The following is a 20,201-nucleotide window of genomic DNA, read 5'->3' as shown; positions in this document are numbered from 1 at the left end:
GAATAAAAATGAAGGCAAAAAGGGATGTGGGACCACCACCAGGGGGCTCTAGACTAACCTTTAACACTAGGTTTGGTGGAGTGTCCAACCTCTCAGCCAGGAACTCCACCAAAACATTCAGGTGTGCACAGATCCTGTAAACAGAATAAATGTCACAAACATTTTCTGAAATTGCAAAATTATGTGATGTTTAAATAGTTTGACAGTTTGAGCAGAAGATATAAATCTTATATGTCTGTTTTTTTTTTAAAAGAACTCATTAGCTCTTATACTTGTGTGTGGCCAGATGTCGTTGTTCTGATTAAACTGTTGTTTTACTGACATGTCTCTCAGATTTTCTGTAATGAACTCACATATTTGACACTATACAACCAGTTTGGGGATCCAGTTTTCAGTTCATGTTCTGTATGCTTTCTTTCAGCTTTGGCCGAGAAATTTGCAGACGTCTTTTTCCTGGTTGACAACGCTTTACCTGCACGGCAGTTCACCCTGTTCAGGAATGAGTTGGAGAAATTCACCAGACAGTTTGACGTTGCACAGTCCAGCTACCGAATGGGTTTGGCCCAGTTTGATCAAGATGTCAAGGTTGAGTTCTTTCTGAATGCTCATAGAACTCAGGCCCAGTATGTCAGAACAATAAGAAACATTAAACTGAGGTCACAAACTGGCCAATCCCCGAACCTGGCCGGTGCGTTGGATTACGCGGCGGAAAACTTTTTCAGGCCTGAAAACGGGGGCAGAGCAAATCAAGGAGCTCGGCAGTATTTGGTTGTTGTTCTTGCAAAAGATTCAGACGATCCTGTGTTTTTTGCTGCCAAAAGGATCAAATCTGAAGGAGTGACTATTGTAGGGATGAGCGTGAATGTGGCCATAGAAAGAATGCTGCGCTTTGCCAGCGATGGATATGCCTTCGATAATCTGAGAGTTACTGGGCTGAAGGATGTCGTCACTGTCCAAGAAGTGGAACTAGTCTCTGAAGGTAGGAGCAATGTGCTTGTGCCAAACTCTCTAAGGTGAACAATACTAAACTAAATCAGAGCAGCAATAGAGACCAATCACTAGGTGGGTAAAGGTGCTCCAAAATGACGCTTTGGTTCATACCTTACTGTTAAAGTCATGTTTCGGTTACAGTCATAGAACTAAATACGTTGTTTTTTTGTTGTTCTTGTTAAACTTTTTTTCAGTGGCAAAAAAGTAAAAAATTAGATTTCCTCTGCATGTTCAAGAAATGAAAAGAATGAGCCAGTTCAGAGCTGACTGGAGATTCGATCCCAGCTGAACCTGAAGGGCGTCTGGGATTACAAAGATTGAGGTTACATTTGTGGTTGCTTGAATGCAACAGGGAGCTGGACTTCGACTTTAGCCTGTTTGTTCTCAGCACCAGTAATGTTTAAACTCAGTTTCTCATAATTTGAGGGGAGTAGCTAAGAGCTACCTATCTTATCACCGTTAAAAAGCACTGAATGAGAAGCCTTAGTAGCAGACCTTAGTGATGCCTATGAGTTCTGTTTGACAGTCTTGCTGATGTTGTACTGTAAAGCACCTCAAATGCCCAAAGCAAACTTTTAACGGGGAGTGTCTGTAGAAATTCTCAGTTATCTGGGTCATCACAACCGCAAACAGCCGTAAAACCGAGGCAACGGGACTTTTGGCAGTTTTTCTGAAAATCCAGGAGTCTTTGTTAGTTCTGGTGAGATGTTTTCAGAAAAACTGAGCGGTTGCCTCAGGTTTAAGCCTCCTGTTTGCTGTTTTAACAGAGAGCTGACATCGGCTGGCTTTCTGTGTTTTAACTGTTCAAGAAGAAGACAACCTAATTAACTCCTTGCACTGTTTTCACAGACAGCAAGGAACTCAAAAATGCAGACGTCGTCTTCATCATCAGTGATTCAGACGGTACCGGGCCCACAAACTTCCAGCTGATCCAAACCTTTTTGAAGTCCCTGATCAGCAGACTCACTGTCAGTCAGGACAGAGTCAGAGTTGGCTTTGTTACCTACAATGATCAGCCCACAGCAAAGGCTTATCTGGACAGCTTCCAGAACAGGACAGAGGTTCTGACGTTCATCAACACACTCTCTTACAGCGGTGGTGGCACCAGAACTGGAGATGCTCTGAGTTTCGCCGGGACGTCAATCTTCCCCCCAGGGATAAGGGGAAGCAGGAAGGATGTCGGGAAGATAGCTATAGTCGTCACGGGTGGTAAATCCCAGGATAGTGTGAGGGAAGCAGCGATAGCGCTCCATCGGGACGATGTCCAGGTTTTTGCGATTGGACTGAAAGAGAACATAATAGAACTGTCTGACTTGGCATCTTACCCCACCAACAGGCAAGTTTTTGCTTTGGACAGTTTTGTGCAACTGAGACCGCAGAAGGACCTCCTGCTGAAGAGCATATTAAGCTCCATCTCTGAGAGCTCTATCAACGCCTTTATAAACAACGCAGACATAAAGGAAGGTGGGACATTTTTTCATTTATTCAAATGTTTATAGTCAAAGTTTACAGCAGAACTTAAATGTCTGCAGAGTCCTGTTAAATGACGGATTTCTGTTGTTTAAAAATGAGACCATGATAAATCCTTTCAAATATTTCAAACCTACTGAAGCCTTGTTGCTTTAAGTGTTCACACTATAAACTATTATGATGTTGAAGCACTTTTTGGTTTAATTTAGTGTAATTGAGTTTTTCATCATCCCATAACTTGACTTGGTCATATTTACACACTATTACTTGCAGAAGTTCTCCAGATCTGAGGCCTATGTCTGTCCTACATTGCTCCTCAGGAGACTAATTCTATAAGATCAAACTTGAATTTACTTCAGCGGAAGCCATTCTTTTGTAGATCTGTACATCTACGTGGACTCATTGTAACTCTAAAAAAATTAAATCTCTTCCTTTTTGGCTTTTGAGAAAACACGTTGTGTAAAGTGGCTGGATGTTTTTGGCATTTTAAGGTGATTATAAACTTTTTTGCCACACCTCTGTAAGACTGATATTTAAGTAACCAGAGCCCTTTAATTTTCCTTGTGCACAGAAAACACACATTTCCCTAACACTGACTTTTTATCTAAACATAAATAGGTAGACTGTGAACTCTTACTATTTATAACCCATAAAAGACTTTACCTTTCTAGACGCAGGCGAGCACGCTGTATTTAACAACATAAATCGGAACAAGGTTGGCTTTGTTTGTCTTCCGCAGAAGGAAGACCTAAAAATTATTTTGCTGCCATCAAAGGTTTTCGGTATTGCACTGAAAACTCCCCCTAGTCATTCTTGCCATGACTCAAGCAAAAAACCTACTCTAAATGTAATAAGAAGGGAGACAAGACTGCTCCAAACTTTTACATTTAGAGCTTTATGAGTAGGTTTTTTGCTTGAGTCATGGTAAGAATGACTAGGGGGAGTTTTTAGTGCAATACTCTCTACTTGTCCCCTGCACTGTGCTGCACCACTGCGGTCCCTGCACAGGTAGAGGGAGGTAAGCAGCTCCTGGGTTAAAATCCTGGGGTCTTTCTGCATGGAGTTTGCATGTTCTCCCTTGGTATGCATGGGTTCTCTCTCGGTACTCGGACTTCCTCCCACAGCCCAAAATCATGTAAGGATGGTTGCAAAGGTGCGTCTCTGTGCTGCCCTGGGATGGACCCTGCTTCTCGCCCCAATGGCCGGCGGAGAGGAGCACCAGGCCCCCCCCCCCCCCCCCCCCCCCCCCCCCGGCGACCCTGCACATATAAGCGGCTATAGATGATGAAGGAAATTCTGAAACGATTTACTTCTGGTCTAATTTTTTTACATGATAAAAACCTGGCATTTTCCCAGGGGTATACCGACATTTGTTATCCGCCTAAAAGATACTTAACTCTGATGTGCTGGAAAAATGAGCTTCAGAAAAGGATGAGTGGGTCTGCTAGGACAGCTTGTTCAATTCACTCAAATACCTCACATGGAATAAATGTTGATTGAATGGTCTAACCTGTAATATTTCTCCCCGTTTCCAGCATGTGACCAGAGAAAGGAAGCAAACATCTTCTTCCTCATAGACGACTCAGACGGCCTTTCTGACTCAGATCTCTCTGACACAAAGAAGTTCATCTCTGACTTTGTGAAATTATTTCGTATTGGGATGGAAAATGTTCGCGTTGGGCTCACGAAATACTCAGACTCACCTACAGAACAATTTTTCATGGACAGCCAATCATCTGCTTCAGACGTGGAGAGAGCTCTGAGGGCCATTTCCCATGAAGGTGGTGGGAGAAACACAGGGAGAGCCATTGGATTCATGGAAAATCGTTTGAAGCAGGTGGCGTCTCGTCAGGTTCCAACGTATCTGGTCATCATCACCTCAGGAGAGTCTGACGACGAGGTCAGACGTCCAGCTGAGAAAATAAAGGAGCAAGGCGTGATGGTCATTGCTGTTGGTGTGAAGAACTCAATCAGAGCTCAGCTGCAGGAGATTTCCGGGGATCCAGGGAGAACCTTCAGTATCAGCGACTATCATTTCCTCAAATGGATCAAAAATGATATTCTAGCGCAAATCTGTGGTCCAGCAGGTGAGAAAACCACGATAGGTTTTTAAATTAAAGGCATTTTATATATATGTTCATTGTATTAATTAAAATGTGAGATTATGAGAGAAATTTTGCCCTTTATAAAACTCAAAGTTTTCATGGAACATAAAATCTCACTTTAAGTCTCTTGTAGGATTATATCTCTGGTCAGCTTTGTTGTTCCCCTTCAGGGACAAGAGCCTAAACAAAGCACTGGGGATGGTTTTATTTTTATTTTTATTTAATCAGATGTGTACAGAGCTGCGAAAAAAAAGTATTTACCACCTTTAAGATTTTGTGTTTTGTTCCCTTTTTTGTCTCATTCAAATGTTTCAGATCAGCAAACCTGAGAAAATACAAAATGCAGTTTTCTAATGATGATTTATTTACTAAACATAAAAACCTCTCCAAACCAACCTGACCCTGAAAGCAAAAGTAATCACTCCCTAAACCTAATGACTGGTTGTTACACATGATGCGTCTATGATACCTGGTCCTGCCTCTTCATCATCACCAAGAAGGAATATTGACGCCACTTTGCTTTGTTTCCTTGCAGCGTATCAATTGGCTTTAATTTCAGACTTTGACTAGGCCACTCCAAAACCTTCCGTTTTTTTTTTGGACCATTCAGAGATGAACTTGCTGCTGTACTTGGAACATTGTCCTGAGGCAGAACCAAAATGCTCTTCAGCTTAAAATCACAAACTGATAGCTGTGAATCCTCCTTCAGGGTTTTTGTCCGTAGATCAGTTCCCATCAGTCACTGGAAGTTTCAGCTAGACTCTGCAGCTATAATTGGACCGCCTCTCACAGGAACTAACCGACATTCTTGTCTTCTGTTTCCAGTTTGTGAGGATGCGCCCAGCGACATTATGTTCTTAATTGAAAACTCTGAGAGGATCACCAGCGAAGACTTTGAGAAGATGAAAGAATTTATGAAATCTGTTGTTAGCAAGTCTATTGGAGGCCAGAACAACGTGCATGTGGGCGTCATGCAGTTTAGCACCAGGCCTAAATTAGAGTTTCCCCTGAAAAGGTACGTCAGCAAGGAGGACATACTGAGAGCCATCGACAACATCAAGCAGTTAAACGGAAACGTTCAAACAGGACTGGCCCTCAGCCAGGTTTCCAGGTACTTTGATACCGCTGCAGGAGGACGAACTGAACTGAGGCAGAACCTGGTGCTCATTACATTCAACAAGGCAGTGGATGATGTTGCAGGTCCTGCAAAGGCTCTGAGGGACAAAGGAGTGTTCATCTACTCAATTGGAGTGGTGGACGCTAACTACGCCCAGCTGCAAGAGATCAGCGCCTCTAAAGAAAGAGTCATTAATGAAGTAAACATCGATCTCGTGAAAGAAATGGACGGCCTGCTGGCAATGAGGTTCTGCGATCCACAAAGAGGTAAGATCAGACCTTGCTGATTCGATTAAGAGTTTTAGATGAAACAGGATAAAAGTTTGTCATGATCATGAAATGTTTTCTTCAGTTTTATAATAAAAAGGTTTTCCAGAAAGTTCCTGATTTCTTTCACCGTTTTAACATTCTCTGTTTTTTTAACTGTCAAAAAAAGGGAATATTGTGAAAAAGTTCATTATTTCATCTCAGGAGGTCAAACTCATATATTTTATAGACACGTTACACACGATGAAATGTTTAAAGCCTGTATTTCCTGTAAATTTGATGATAGTGGATAATGGAGATAGTCGTATATTCGTCCCAGGATACACAAATATTACATGAGAACAATAAAAAAAGGATCTTTTACACAGAAATGTCAGGTTTCTGTAAGTAAGCTTATTTCTATCCTCTCCATTCTGGGTCTGGGCTTCTTTTGCATGAACTATTGCATCACTCGTCTGGACCAGTCTGCAGTTTTCCCCGTGAAGTTTTAACTTCTCCACAATAATCTCATTTTTGACACTCTAAAATTTTGTTTATTATTCTCTTCAAGCCATAATCGTCACAATTATAAGAGATTAAAGCTTGAAATATTTCAGTATGAATATGTTTGATATTTGAGTTTCACTTTCTGAAAACATGGACAAAAAATAACGTGTTATTATATTACATTTTTTGAGATGTCCCTGTATAGCCACCATACTGTACTTAGTATCAAGACTGTCAAATAAATGAAAAATGAAAACTGGATAAACTTGTTTAAGGTCAGAACATTAAAAGCAAAGTTGCTTTGATTTAACCTCGGTTCTCTGGGCTCCTCCCAGCCCAGTCTCACAAAGCGTGTGGTTCTGCCTGACCAGTCAACGTTTCTGGACAGACGGTCACCACCACTGATAAAAAAAAATAAAATAAAAAATAATCTTCAAGATATTTCTAAATTGAGTGTAATTTTATCCACCTCCGGCCTGAAGACGATTCCCCATGCTTGTATTTCCTCTCGTTAATCCCTCTAAAATCTTTGGAGTCTAAATCCTCTGATATTATTCTCTTGTCACAGACGGTTTGCACCATTTTTGTTTCATGCAGTTGTCCAAAGAAATGAAATCAGTTTACAGCAAAGAGTCTCTGTCATCAATCAGGCTGCATGTTTTAGGTCAAATCACATGACTTTGTTTTCACTTTTTTCTCCCACAGATTGTAAGCAGGTTGGAGTGGCTGATATCATCTTCCTGGTGGACGGCTCAACAAGTATAGATGATAAGTTCGGAAGCATGCTGAACTTTATGGAGTCTATAGTCAACAGGACCACAGTTGCAGAAAACGCCACACGCTTCGGAGCCATCATTTACTCTAATGAGCCTCAAATAAAGTTCACCCTAAAGGATTTCAACTCCAACAGAGAGGTTCGTAATGCAGTAAAAGCCCTGAAGGCACCAAACGGGGACACCTACACCAGCAAAGCTTTGGAGTACTCGTTACCGTTCTTTGACGAGAGAATACGGCGGCCGGAGAAAACGCAACATTCCTCAGTTTCTCATGGTGATCACCGACGGGGAGGCCACAGACCACTATCAGCTAAAGAAATATTCTGACAATCTACGAGGAAATAATATCACTGTCCTCAGCGTGGGAGTAAAGAAGGCAAACATGAGTGAGCTGCTGGTCATGGCTGGAAACCAATCAGACAACGTCTTCTATGTGGAGGATTTCGACAAGCTAGAGAAGCTGTATGGCAAAATAACTAAAGTCATCTGCAACCAGACCAATAAAGGTAAGAAGTATATGAGAAGACAGACATTTTTACTGCAATTTTGATCATTTTGGCAGTTTGGCATCACTCCAGCGCCCCCTACTGACAAGCTGCTCTCTCTCTCTCTCTATCGCTCTGTATATATATATATATATATATATATATATATATATATATATATATATATATATATATATATATATATATATATATATATATAGTGCGAGTAAATGGCGCCTCTTTCCAGAGAGACCTTTGCTGTTTTTAACACCGGGTGGCTCTCAAAGTGATGTGACATGATTCTACGTTCTGCTCAGATGTTCACCTGGTTGTTCTTTTGCTCTTTCTTTAGCACGTTGTTCTCAGATGGACGTGGTCTTTCTGTTCGATCACTCCGGCAGCATCAACAGCAACGATCACCAACGCCTGAAAGAGTTCACTGTAGACATAGTGAACACCCTGCCTGACGTCGGACAGAAACTGGTGCACTATGGACTCGCACAGTTCGCCGCAGAGCCCAAACACGAGTTTTACCTCAACAACTACTACCAAAAGACGGAAGTAGTTGGTCACATACTCAGGGTGAGGCATGAGGGTGGAAACACATACCTCGGCAGAGCCCTGAGGTTTATAAAGGACTATCTCAGCCCGGCGCGGGGCGGCCGCAGCGACGTGCCGAGGACAGTGGTGGTGTTCACGGACGGTAATGCTCATGACTATGTGGAGGAACCAGGCAACGAACTCCGGGGGGTTGAGGGGGTCAATGAGACCAACGTAATAGCCGTAGCGGTTGGAGATTACTATTACACGAAGCTGCTGCAGGTTACCGGCGACCCACGGAAGGTTATTCGTGTTGGTGAAATAGAGAACCTGCAAAGATTCAAGAGGAAGGTGGTGGATGAAATCTGCAAGGAAGTGGAGCCTCCTCCTCCTCCTCCTCCTACTCCTCCTCCTCCTACTCCACCTCCTCCTTCTCCTCCTCCATACACAGGTAAGTTGAGAAATGTCTTTCTGTCCCATCAAATTAATCTGTTAGTAACTCCTCAAAATAAAGTTGCCTCCTTTTTTTTTTCTTTAGGTGAAATCTGCACCATTGACATCGCCGTAGGATTTGACTTTTCTAGAGACGGAGACATCGATGTGCAACTTTTCCGACTCATCGGTCCCCTCCGGGAAATCGTCCACCACATTTCTAAAGTCAGCGACCTTTGTTGCCCTGGTCCTGTCCATACCAACATCTCCTTTGGCATCGTAGATGTCCAGGGCAGATCCTTATTCAGCACAGAGTTTGAGACGTTCACGGAGGAAGTTCTGGACAGAGTCTTGTCCTATTCATGGTCCCGGTCGACCTTTTTCAACTCTGCCCAGCTGAAGTATTTCAACGACCAGTTCAAGTCCAGATCCGAAGCAAAAGTCAAGGTGAGGTTATGGTTTCTGCCCCCTCATTCTGGGAGGCTGTAGACCAACTGCATGGTATCTTGGGGCAATGTTGCAGCTATTCCTGTTAGCAATACCTATTTAGGATGCGGTCTGTTGAAAAGGTTTAGGGGTCCATCTCAATGCAGTTGAACGTTGTGCATATTTAAAAAAAGGTTCTGTTCTGTCTGACGTGAACAAGGTGAGAACAGCCTCTGGCTAGAGAACCTCTCCACAGTGGTTCTTTAGGCAAAATGGTCCAGACAAAAGTTTAGACTCACATTTGTCATTCAATGGCTTTTCCTATTTTTAAGACTTTTCACACTGGAGATAAATAGTCGAGATATTAAAACTCTGACTCAAAGGTATCTAGGATTATCTATCAAACACAACACTGTGAAATAACTCATAACACCTTGTGTATTGTAGCATTTTTTAAAGTACCAGAACCTGGTCTCATGTTCATGTGGTACCGGGCTTAGCCAACAAACAGGCCTGACCAGAACCCCGCAGAGAATCTCTGGAGTTCTGTCCGGAGGAAGATGAGAGACACCAGAACCAGCGATGAAGATGACCTGAAGGCTGCTATTAAAGCCACCTGGGCTTCCAGAACACCTCAGCAGAACCACAGGCTGGTCTCCTCCAGACCCGGTGATGGGTTCAGGTGCTGAACAGAACCTGGAGATGCTGTTGAGCAGGACCAGGTTTCTGGATTGAAGTCCTTTTTATTGGCCAGATTTAATATTCATTTAATGTTGGGTTTTTATTAACTGCAAGCCAGAATCATCAAGATTAACAGAAATATATCTGTGTAAGAGCGACCAAAGATGAGTTTAGAGTATTAAAAATAAGTGTTTTAATGATGTTTACCTGCATTGTTCTCAGCTACAGACAGTCTGATGTAATCATCATCCATTCATCCATTCCTCCATCCATCAGGTGCTGATGATCTTCTCTGACGGACTTAATGAAGACGTGTTGCAGCTGAAGCAGGAATCAGAGCGTCTGAGAAGCTCTGGTAACGCCCTCTCATATTTCCTGGTTTATTTTAACTTTCTGTCATATCTGAAGCTGAACATTTCCCCTAAACTTTGGTTCATTTTGAATTACAAGCCATGCCCTCACTGGTCCACCTCATTGGTCCATCTCATTGTGGTGTCCACAACTGGGGGACAATTAGAGAGACTAACATGTTTTTGGATTGTGGACGGAAGCTGGAGAGAACCCGTGCATGTACAGAGAGAACATGCAGACTCCAGTCAGGGTTTCAAACCCAGGACCTCGTTGCTGCAAGAAAAAGCAGCTAAGCTCAGCACCACCGTGCAGCCCAGTTAACGATTAAACCAATTAATTATAGCAGACGAGGAGCTGGAGACCTGGTTCTGATCTGTGACATTTTTCCTTTCATTTTGCTAAAGTTTTCATGGCAGAACACAATTAGATCCGTTCATCGACTCAGAGAACCAGTCAAGAATCAAAGTCAGATGAACGTGTGACATCATCGCCTTTTTTAGCAGAAACTAAAGCTAAACGAGAAGACCAGCGGCGTCCTGATCTCTGACAGCAGCAATAACTGTTCCTCTAAGCATCAAGCTGCCTGTCGTCTGCAGGGGTCAGCGCGCTGCTCACCGTGGCCTCTGGGGGCGCTAATCCCTCCGAGATCCAGGTGGTGGAGTTCGGACGAGGACACAACTACCAGGTTCCTCTGAGCATCGCCCAGCCGAGCATCAGCAGCACCATCCTGCAACAGATCGTGAGTTATTTCAAGGCCTCAGAGAAGCAGTTTAGAACCTTTTAAAAGTCAAATGAGTGAGGTGGCAACCAGAATCCCTGTAGGTGGTCTACCACACTAATGTCAGGGATTATGGGATTACAGAGACTGGACTGCAAAGTCGGCTACCATGGAAGTTACAGATAGACAACGGACTCTGGAGCCACTAAGTCTGACATACTTAGACAGGACAGTGTCTTTGAATTTGAATTGAATACACAGATCCTTTGGTAATTAATCTATACTTTATTCCAGCACTGTGTATCCGCCAAGCTGTCGTGTTTTAGAAAAGAGAAAACACACAGATAGTTACAGGCCATTATTGGCAAGGAAAGAAGAAGAAAAAAGACCAAACTAGTGAAATTAGCCCTAAAGATATGCCAGAAAAGCCAGTTTATTCATTAACGCTTTGTGTTGCATTGCTTTGGTGGAGGACGTTAGACGGTGTTTTAATGTGAGCTGTGATAATCTGCAGTTAATAAACTGTTTAATCATGACTGATGGTGTCAGATTGGGCTTTCTCAACTCGTTAGAAGTGCAGTTCAGGTCTTCTCAGGATCTCAAAGATCACGGTGTTGCCTCCCTAAAAGCCACCCTCTCTTTGGTACTTCAGAATATTTTACACTTTGCCTTATTTAAACCCAGACACTGGTTTACATTACCAGGACTGAGATGTTTTGTTTGGATTCCATGATTTTTATGGATGTATAATGATCTGAGTAATTTCCTCGTGATTTCTTGCAGAGGTCCGTAGCAAGTCGGGTCTGCTGCAACGTTTCGTGTGAATGCTCCGGACCTCCGGGTGATCCTGGGCTTCCTGGGTCACCAGGAGTAAAGGTGAGTGCAAAAACATCTTTTCTGTCTTTAGGACTATAGGAACGTCCCAATCCCATCCCACCTGTCAGGTCAAGGATTTGTTGTAGTTTTGTAGGGTCTCAAACTTTATCTTAATTGTGTTTTAGATTGTGTTACAACCCCTACAGTAACTTTGTTATAGACGTAGATAAATCTGGCTTTAGAAGGTAAAAGCCCTGCCTAGTTTTCCTTCATCCTCTTCACTTAACCGGGTGATTTCAGACCCTGGCTCCATCCAGATATCCTTAATAACAGCTCCTATCTCCTACCTCCTAACTCCTGTCTCCTACCTCCTGCTCCCTGACCTTTCCTGGGTCAGCAGAACTCCATCAGGGAGGAAAGGAGCTTCAGCTACTGAGCTGATTCCAGACTTTAACTCTGATGTCATTAGTGACGGAAACATGGAGGATGGAGTCAGAAACATGGAGGATGGAGTCAGAAACATGGAGGATGGAGTCAGAAAGATGGAGGATGGAGTCAGAGACATGGAGGATGGAGTCAGAAACATGGAGTAAGAAACATGGAGGATGGAGTCAGAAAGATGGAGGATGGAGTCAGAATCATGGAGGATGGAGTCAGATCCTACAGCCTTCTGGACATGAACTACTGAGAAAGGCTCTCTGCTCTTTGCATGTTTTAGTTGGTTTCTGTGAGGAGGCTGTGATGATGCGTCATTGCACGCTAAGGATTGTGGGGTTCCTTACAGCTCCTTAGCGCCGTATTGGACATCGTGAGGTTCCAAGGCTAAACTAGCTGTGATAGGAAGCACACCGGCTACTTTTCCTACCTCCTTCCTCACTGACTGACCTATTCAGACACTTTTGCGTTTTGGCTAAAGAGTCCTGACCCAAAAGAGGTTTTCTGATGGAGTCGCTGTTTATGTTGTGAACATGGAAATGCAAATGGTTCTCTAGACGGGCTTTTTACTTTCTGAACCTGGACTAGCCGCCTCTGCTTTAGTTAGGCTGGGAAAGGTTCCCGCAGAGATTTGTAAAACTTTATAGTATGGTACTTTATAGACGCCCCTAACCTGCCCTATTACTCTATGGGTCGTTAATGGTCATCTAGTGGAGGTGAACACATCCATGTTTGGTTAATTGTGTCTGATTAACCAGATTAGATGCAATAAATCTGTACAGTACTAATGCAATACTGTTCTACAGCCTCTGAGGAACCGGACGATTCTGGGTTTAAGCTCTGGATCAAGATTAAAATGCCAATAAGTATGTTTAATCAGGCAATTAAATTAATTCCTGCTTAGTTAGATTAAATTGAATCTAACCTCCAGCAGCGACCTCCTTTCTGATTGGCCAGTTTGACTGTCGCTGTCCAATCAGTCGGAGACGCCTGTAACTCAGTTTTAGACAGATTCTGCTCTTTATTTGCAATCAAATGTGCACAAACCTTAATTTTGAAACATTAAAAGCTGAATTTTCTGGCTCTGTGCTTCTCTCTGTTTTCCTGACAGGGTCGGCCTGGTGTCAAAGGCCACCGGGGCTATCCTGGAGACGAAGGCTCGCCGGTAAGTGCCTCTACGTTTGGTTTATCCCAGGGTGGCGTGGAGCAAACACAAAGAAGCTTTCTACATCCGCTGCTCTGGTGCAGCTCTTTGAGCCGTGGCGCAGAGCAACAAACAGCACTAATATTTCCAACAACTGCCTTTTAGTTTCACTGAATTGTTCTCAGATTGCTCTGAAGGTGGGACATGTTGGTCGCTGTTTATTCTGCGTTTGACGGCTCACCTGGTTTGGCTGTTGCAGGGCGGACGGGGGCCTCCTGGACTGGATGGACCTCAGGGAACCAAAGGATGTCCTGGAGCCAGAGGACAGAAGGTACGGCGTCTATCCTGATGCACGGGGAGAGAAAAGCTGCAGCAATCAGGAGCTTAAAACCCCAAAAACACTCCATGACATTTAGGGATTAAGTGAAGAATCCCTAAATGTCATAGAAGGTGCTCTGACCAAAAGGAAGCTTTTCTGTCTGCGTGCAAAACGAAGCTGCAAAAACTGAAAACAAACGCTGTGAGATCCTCACAGTGAAACATGGCGGTGGCAGCATCATGCTGTGAGGAAACCTGTTAGAAGAGCTGAGACTGGGGGGGGGGGGGGGGGGTCTCACCTTCCAGCAGGACACCCACCCCACACATGCACACAGAGATGGTTTAGATCAGAGCAGATTCATTGGTTAGAACGGCCTAGTCAAAGTCCAGACTTAAATCCATATGGGAATATGGGGCAATACTTAAAAACAGATATTCACGGATGTTCTGCATCCAGTCTGCCTTAGCTGGAGTTGTTTTACAGGGAAGAATGAAAACAAATTATGGTCTGTAGTAGTTGAACGGTGCGGACGTAGAAGATGTGGACTTCCCTGGAGACGATCTGGTCCTGAAGGCCACAGATTGAGCTCCAGATCTTCTGCAGGACAGCTCAGCACCAACGCTGCCATCAGAGGAGAGGATCTGAGCCCAGACCATGATCCAGCCTCCTACGCTCAGAGTCTGGCTTCAGGGTAGCAGGAGCCGCCATAAAGAGAAGACGTCCTCCAAAGTTTTAGTTTGCATTTCACTGTTCATATAGATTCCCTTCAGAAATAACAATGTATTTATTCAGACTGTTTACCGCCGCTCCATACTTGTTTATGAAGAATGTTGGAGAGTAACGCCGTTTGTCCCAGGTTCCTCTGTTTCTCCATCTCCTTCCTGACCGAGCGTCCTTCTAACACACGTGTTGTTTGCTTTGGCAGGGCTCCTACGGCTCCTCAGGCAACAGGGTGAGTCGCTGAAGTCGGCTGGAATGTCATATTTCAAACAGGCCCATTGAAGTGATGCATTTAATGTTTATAATAGCAAATCGCTGAATACATATGGAGTTTTGGAGCGAAGTGGTGATGGCTGACTCTGTTCCTCAGGGGGAAGATGGAGACGACGGAGTGAACGGAGTGGATGGAGAGCAGGTAGGAACATCTAAGCCTCAGTTGGAGGAGTTTCTGTATTCATTTATTTCTGAATTTGTAAAGTTAATTTGTTTTAGTGCTTAAAATCAAAATGGAAGCCAGGAGATACAATAAACACACCGTGTTTTATTTCACGCTTTTGTTGCTGCACATTTTAAAGATTACCAGCTATGGCTGATTAAAAAAAAAAAATCTGAATATTACACCAGATCAATGAACAAAGTAAAACGATGCGTTATTGTTGAGGCTATCCACTCAGCGGATAAGATAAGCCACGGAAAGTTAAAGAAGTTGGCTGTTGACAGAGAGCTGCATCTAAGTGTAGTAATGAAAGTTTAGTGGAAGGAGAAAGTTTCGTAGAAAAGATGTGCACAGGCAACATGGAGGAGAGCCAAAGCATTCTCAGAACTGGGAAGCGTGTTTAAAATGATTGAACAGTGCAGGAGGCGCCGCGGTACGAAGACCCCGCAGAGAAAGTGGCTTCAGCTGCTGCCTTGGGGAAGCAGTGAGGTAGCTAACCGAGGAGTTTTCTCATTACTGCCACCTGGTGGGCGCAGCAGCTCACTACAGAGGGTGACCCCTCTCCTTCCTTCCCTGTGACCCAGTAGAAGTGTGTGGCGGTGAGTTTCTCTGCGGGCACGCTGCCCCCTGCTGGTAGCTTTTTGTTTCTTCTCATTTCTGTGTGGCGTACATCCGCTCCATTTAAAATTAATATTTACATCTATTCCATGTGTTTGATCTTACTAATCTAACCATCAACCTGGAGGTCATCATTCATGCTTTTCCACCAAGCAGACAATGATTATTCTGCCAAACGGTCCAAGTTGTCAGTGCTTCAGACGTTAAACCCAGTTTGAGATCTTTGGGACGGCAACAGTTCCACCTGTGGCTGAAGACATGAGTCTGCAGTCTGCACAGCTCGGTTTGCTGATTTATGCTCAGCGAGACGATCCAAACCCGTCTGGAAGTCTCTCTGATGACTTGTTCTTATTGAAGACTGGAGCTTAGCGGCGTGTTTCTCAGCCTGTCAGGAAGTAAAGACTTCAACTTGTCGTATAAAATAATGATTCTGCGCTCCGACGTGTCAGCCGGTGGTGACTTGTCTCTTTCCGCTCTCACTCAAACCTTTTCCGCTGTAAAAGCAGAATAGCGCCTGAGCGGGGGATAAAGTGGCATGTTGTGTGCGGTGCTGCTGCCTCCCAGCAGGCTGCAGGTCAGCCCTGGTCTCAGTTCAAACCCGACTCCTCCTGTAGAGTCGCTATCAAACTGCTGGTGTGAAGCTGCAGGAGAAAGCAGGAGGTCTTGGAGTCCCACGGTGAGCCGTGTTCTTCTGTCCACAGGGCCAGGCGGGCATGGATGGGATGAGAGGACCAAGAGGAGATCCTGGAGGCTCGGTAAGAGAACCAAAGAGTTTTTTTTCTTCTTTAACCTGAGACTGTCTCTGTGTGGCTCCTGAACTGAGGCCCAGATCCTGAGATCCTGGCATCACTGACCCGACACACTGACCTCTCTTCCTCAGGGCATCCCAGGGAACAGAGGCGAGGCCGGACTGAAAGGAGACCGAGGCCTGAGAGGAGATCCCGTAAGTTCTCCGCCTGTTTCTTGTCTTAATGGAGCCAGAAATGAAGGGCCGCTCGTATCGCCGCCTCTGGCTCTGTTTTCTGGAGCTAACATGGCAGCTTTATCAGCCCGTATCACCGGCCAGCCCATCCACAACGGGACCCCAGAGATTATCGCTCCGCTCTGTGTGGGTGGGAACGGGTCTGGTGCCACGACAAGCAGCTCAGAGTCAAAGGGGGCAGCCAAAAGAAATGTTTTCCCAGCAAGTAAAGACGCTTCATGACGACTGCAAGACTGCAAGACTGCATCAAGAACAGCAGCAGCTTAACATTTAGTAGATGTTAGAATGCAGTCAGGAGGAAAAGCTTCACCGCGCTGCTCCGGTTCCACTGTGCTGTGCTGTGGTTCTGAACCATGCAGCCTCTCTGGACCCGTAGAACCTGGAGCAGACCGGCCACAGCAGCAGGTACCGCTCCAGTGAGGCCTGATCCGTTCCTGCAGACGGTCGGCTCAGAACCTGGACCTCCTGCCTGGCGGTCCAGGTCCGGCCTGGAGACCCAGAGAGCAGAGCCTCGTTGGTTCTGTAGAAACCTTCATGCTGTACTGATTGCCTGTTTCATCACCACATCAACCCCCCCCCCCCCCTTAGGATTTAAGGTGCCCCTCGTTTCCTGGGCTCTTCTAATTAGCCTGCTGAGCAGTTTCAGCTGTAAGCGCTTAAAACTGCCTGAATGTAGAAAGAAGAGACATGTTTGATGTTTAATTCAGGCTGAATTTAATATTGTCCCAGAAACGGAGACGTTTGACCCGCTGCACGGCGCTGAAGATGTTTTTGGTCTTAATTAGCCTGAAAGCCGATATTTTACATCAACAGAGCCTGAATATAAGGCTGAAAACATCCAGAATGAGTCGGTTCTTATGAATAGAAAGCCCAGATTTCCTGCTCTGTGTCGGGTTCTCCGTCTCACGCTGATTACGTTCTGTGTTCTATCCAACAGGGAGAACCCGGACGCAACAACCAGCGTCCAGGACGCAAAGGAGAACCTGGCAACCCGGGGAACCCGGTAAGAACCGTCCCAGTGCTTCAGACCCGCTGAGGACGTCGGTGAGTTTAAGGTGTTCTGGTTCTGGTCCAGCCTGGTAACGGAACCCTGTTGGCTGCTATGGTTGGAGACCAAAGCCCATTAAATGTTATTTATGTAGAACCAGCATGAACAGATGATTTATTTCTCAGTGCAAGGAGCTGACTGGACCGGACAGGGTCCAATCCTGCCGGTACCATGAAAGGTCCAATCTCAGAAGAGTTCTTTGCTAGGTTCTCTTCATGGGACACGGCGCTGAGATCAGGAGATTACGTTTACACTTAGAACTTGGTTCAAAGTTCTCAGAGAGCTTTTTAAGGAGTCATCAGAACCAGTCGTCTGCATGAGCAGAGCAGTTGTTCTTGAGTTTGGACCGGATCAGTTGTGTATTGAAGCTAAGCTTTAATACAGAGATGAAACCGGGTCATAAAGTTCTGATAATGAGGACCGGTGGGTTAATTTTGCCATCCTGCTCTGTAATCCAGCTGCTCTGAACGCTCTCTGAGCTTCAGCCTCTCTGTTCCTGATCCGAGAGAAACCAGAACCAGTTCAGCACCGGCTGCTGGTTCTGGACCAGAAGGTTCTTACAGCACGTCTGATCGCTCCCATCCTCATCCTGCTGCGTCTCCATCCACAGGGACAAGCTGGAGAGCCGGGGGCGAACGGAGGGAGGGGAGAGCGAGGGAAGGAGGTGAGTTACCTTCCTGGTTCCCCCACAGAACATTCAGAATGTGTTTGGTACTGTTGTTAATAAATCACATCGTGTAATTATGTCATTGTTACAAATTAAATACAGACAACCTATACATAGATGCAACCTATTTATTGATACTCATAAAAATGGAATAACTGAAAGAACAGGTCATAAAAATAATGATAACAATAACAGCAACAATAATAATGATGATGATGATAATAATAATAATAATAATAACAATAATGATAACAATAAAAGTGTTATTAATAATAAAATAAATGATAATAATAACAATAATAATTATAATTATAATAATAATAATTATTATTATTATTATGATAATATTATTATTAACAATAATTATAATAATAATAATAGTGTTATTAATAATAAAAATAAATGATAATAATAATAATAATAATAATAATAATAATAGTGTTATTAATAATAAAAATAAATAATAATAATAAAAATAGTAATAATAATAATAATAATAATGATAATAATAATAATAATATTATTAACAATAATAATAATAATAATAATAATAATAATAATAATAATAATAATAATTCCAGCTATTGTGTCACCTGTGCAGCCCATAATCATTAACCTGTCACTGTAGCTCTTCCTGTCAGCATCTGATTGGTTAACTTGCACAGGAAGTCAAATGCGGACCAATTAGAACAACCAGCGCAGTGCTGGCTCCGCCCACTGACTCTGAGGGAGGCCGACACTCAATTCATGAAGGCTGTTCAAATGGATGTTGTTTTAAAATAATAACATTATTTCAGTGATCGTTTTATGTCGGTTTATGAAGGAAACGGTGGACTGGACCCCTCTGGGTTGCTAAGGAGTGTCGGTACCCAGTCACCCTGTGATGGGGGGGCTGGAACCAGAGCCGGTCAGACGGGTCGGAGCTTCTTCTGCAGCGATGCCGGCGCTGCTCCGGTCCGGTCTGCTGCAGAAAGATCTGAGCCTGAAAGCAAAGCTCTCAGTTTACTGATTCTTCTACGTTCCTACCCACGCTGATGGTCCTGAGGTCTGGATCAGAGCGGGACAAACAAGATCCTCAGCCTTTCCTCCAGAACCTGGTTCCCCCACGACCCGATCTCTGATCAGCAGAAGACGAGGAATGAATGTCTGATTTATTGCGTTGTGGTTAAAGGCTGCCTGTGTCGTACCCTGAACCTGCTCTCTCTGCTCCAGGGTCGGGAAGGAAAGCGAGGCGTCCCCGGCAGGCCGGTAGGAGCACACGTCACGGCCTCCATGCTGGTCAGGAGTTTAAAGTCGCCCTCTGAGCGTTTGATCGTCTCTCTGCAGGGCCCCGCTGGTGAGAAGGGAGACCCAGGACCTCCAGGTGTGCCAGGAGCTTCAGGTCCACGGGTGAGAACAAGGCCTTGTCCACCATTTAAGTCTGCAACACCTCAGGATCGTCCTCCATGCTGCTAACGGTCAAAGCGGCTGCGCTCCAGAGTCCTGAACAGTCGCTTCATTATCCTCTCAGCGGTTTCTGTCTACGTCTTCTCTGATTGGTCTGATGATTAGCTGCTGAGCCCAGTTTATGTTCCTGTGAATTTCATGCAGAGTTCCCTGCTGAACAGGGCCCTCTGCAGGGGGACATGTCCCCCCGTCTCCGTTGGAATGCCTCCTGGCCTGAGTTACTGTTTGGGAAAACTGCCCTGGCAGATTCTGGCTGGGGCTGTGGCTCTTGGCTGGTTCTCAGACTTCTCTGGAAATCCACTGGAGCTGTTTACAGAAAGTGGATCATGTGTGTCTGCAGAGTTCAGATGAGGCTAAAACTCCAACAGTAATTAAGATCCGCTTGTTTGCTGATGACCTCAGGGCTTTCATTGAAATCCTGCCTTTCCCTGCGTCTGCACAAAATCTTCTGAGAAGCGGAGAACCGATCTGTGGAAGTTTTAAGTTTCCTCTGCATGTCGGGTTCTGTGTTCTGTGAGGTAACAGTGAAACTCATTGTTGGGACGTGAAAACAGGACGATCTGAATTATTCAGGAGAGAGGAGAGAAAACTGACTGACCAGATGGATCAGGTCTGTGTCTCATGTAGGATCACTGAACTGTTTAGCAACTGATTCATGACTGATTCTGAATGATTCATGACCGATTCAGAAGTGATTCATGACCGATTCAGAAGTGATTCATGACCG

At 44.5% G+C, this 20,201-nt stretch overlaps 1 protein-coding gene across 1 annotated transcript in view; it reads left to right on the top strand.

The window, feature by feature from the left end:
- The window catches only part of LOC105920234 (collagen alpha-6(VI) chain), a 47,185-nt gene that overhangs the window by 8,403 nt on the left and 18,581 nt on the right, over positions 1 to 20,201 (top strand). Inside the window, 21 exon segments of the mRNA XM_036135579.1 lie at positions 422 to 979; positions 1,840 to 2,454; positions 3,996 to 4,547; positions 5,391 to 5,948; positions 7,140 to 7,438; positions 7,440 to 7,716; positions 8,048 to 8,686; positions 8,774 to 9,114; positions 10,051 to 10,129; positions 10,722 to 10,864; positions 11,627 to 11,719; positions 13,206 to 13,259; positions 13,498 to 13,569; positions 14,483 to 14,509; positions 14,648 to 14,692; positions 16,033 to 16,086; positions 16,212 to 16,274; positions 17,251 to 17,316; positions 17,972 to 18,025; positions 19,241 to 19,276; positions 19,355 to 19,417. Coding sequence (XP_035991472.1) covers positions 422 to 979; positions 1,840 to 2,454; positions 3,996 to 4,547; positions 5,391 to 5,948; positions 7,140 to 7,438; positions 7,440 to 7,716; positions 8,048 to 8,686; positions 8,774 to 9,114; positions 10,051 to 10,129; positions 10,722 to 10,864; positions 11,627 to 11,719; positions 13,206 to 13,259; positions 13,498 to 13,569; positions 14,483 to 14,509; positions 14,648 to 14,692; positions 16,033 to 16,086; positions 16,212 to 16,274; positions 17,251 to 17,316; positions 17,972 to 18,025; positions 19,241 to 19,276; positions 19,355 to 19,417 — 4,688 coding nt within the window.

This window comes from Fundulus heteroclitus, chromosome 3 (assembly GCF_011125445.2).
Source record: "Fundulus heteroclitus isolate FHET01 chromosome 3, MU-UCD_Fhet_4.1, whole genome shotgun sequence".
Classification (NCBI taxonomy): Eukaryota; Metazoa; Chordata; class Actinopteri; order Cyprinodontiformes; family Fundulidae; genus Fundulus; species Fundulus heteroclitus.
The sequence above is the reverse complement of the archived record's forward strand: the minus strand, read 5'-3'. Positions and strand labels throughout refer to the sequence as shown.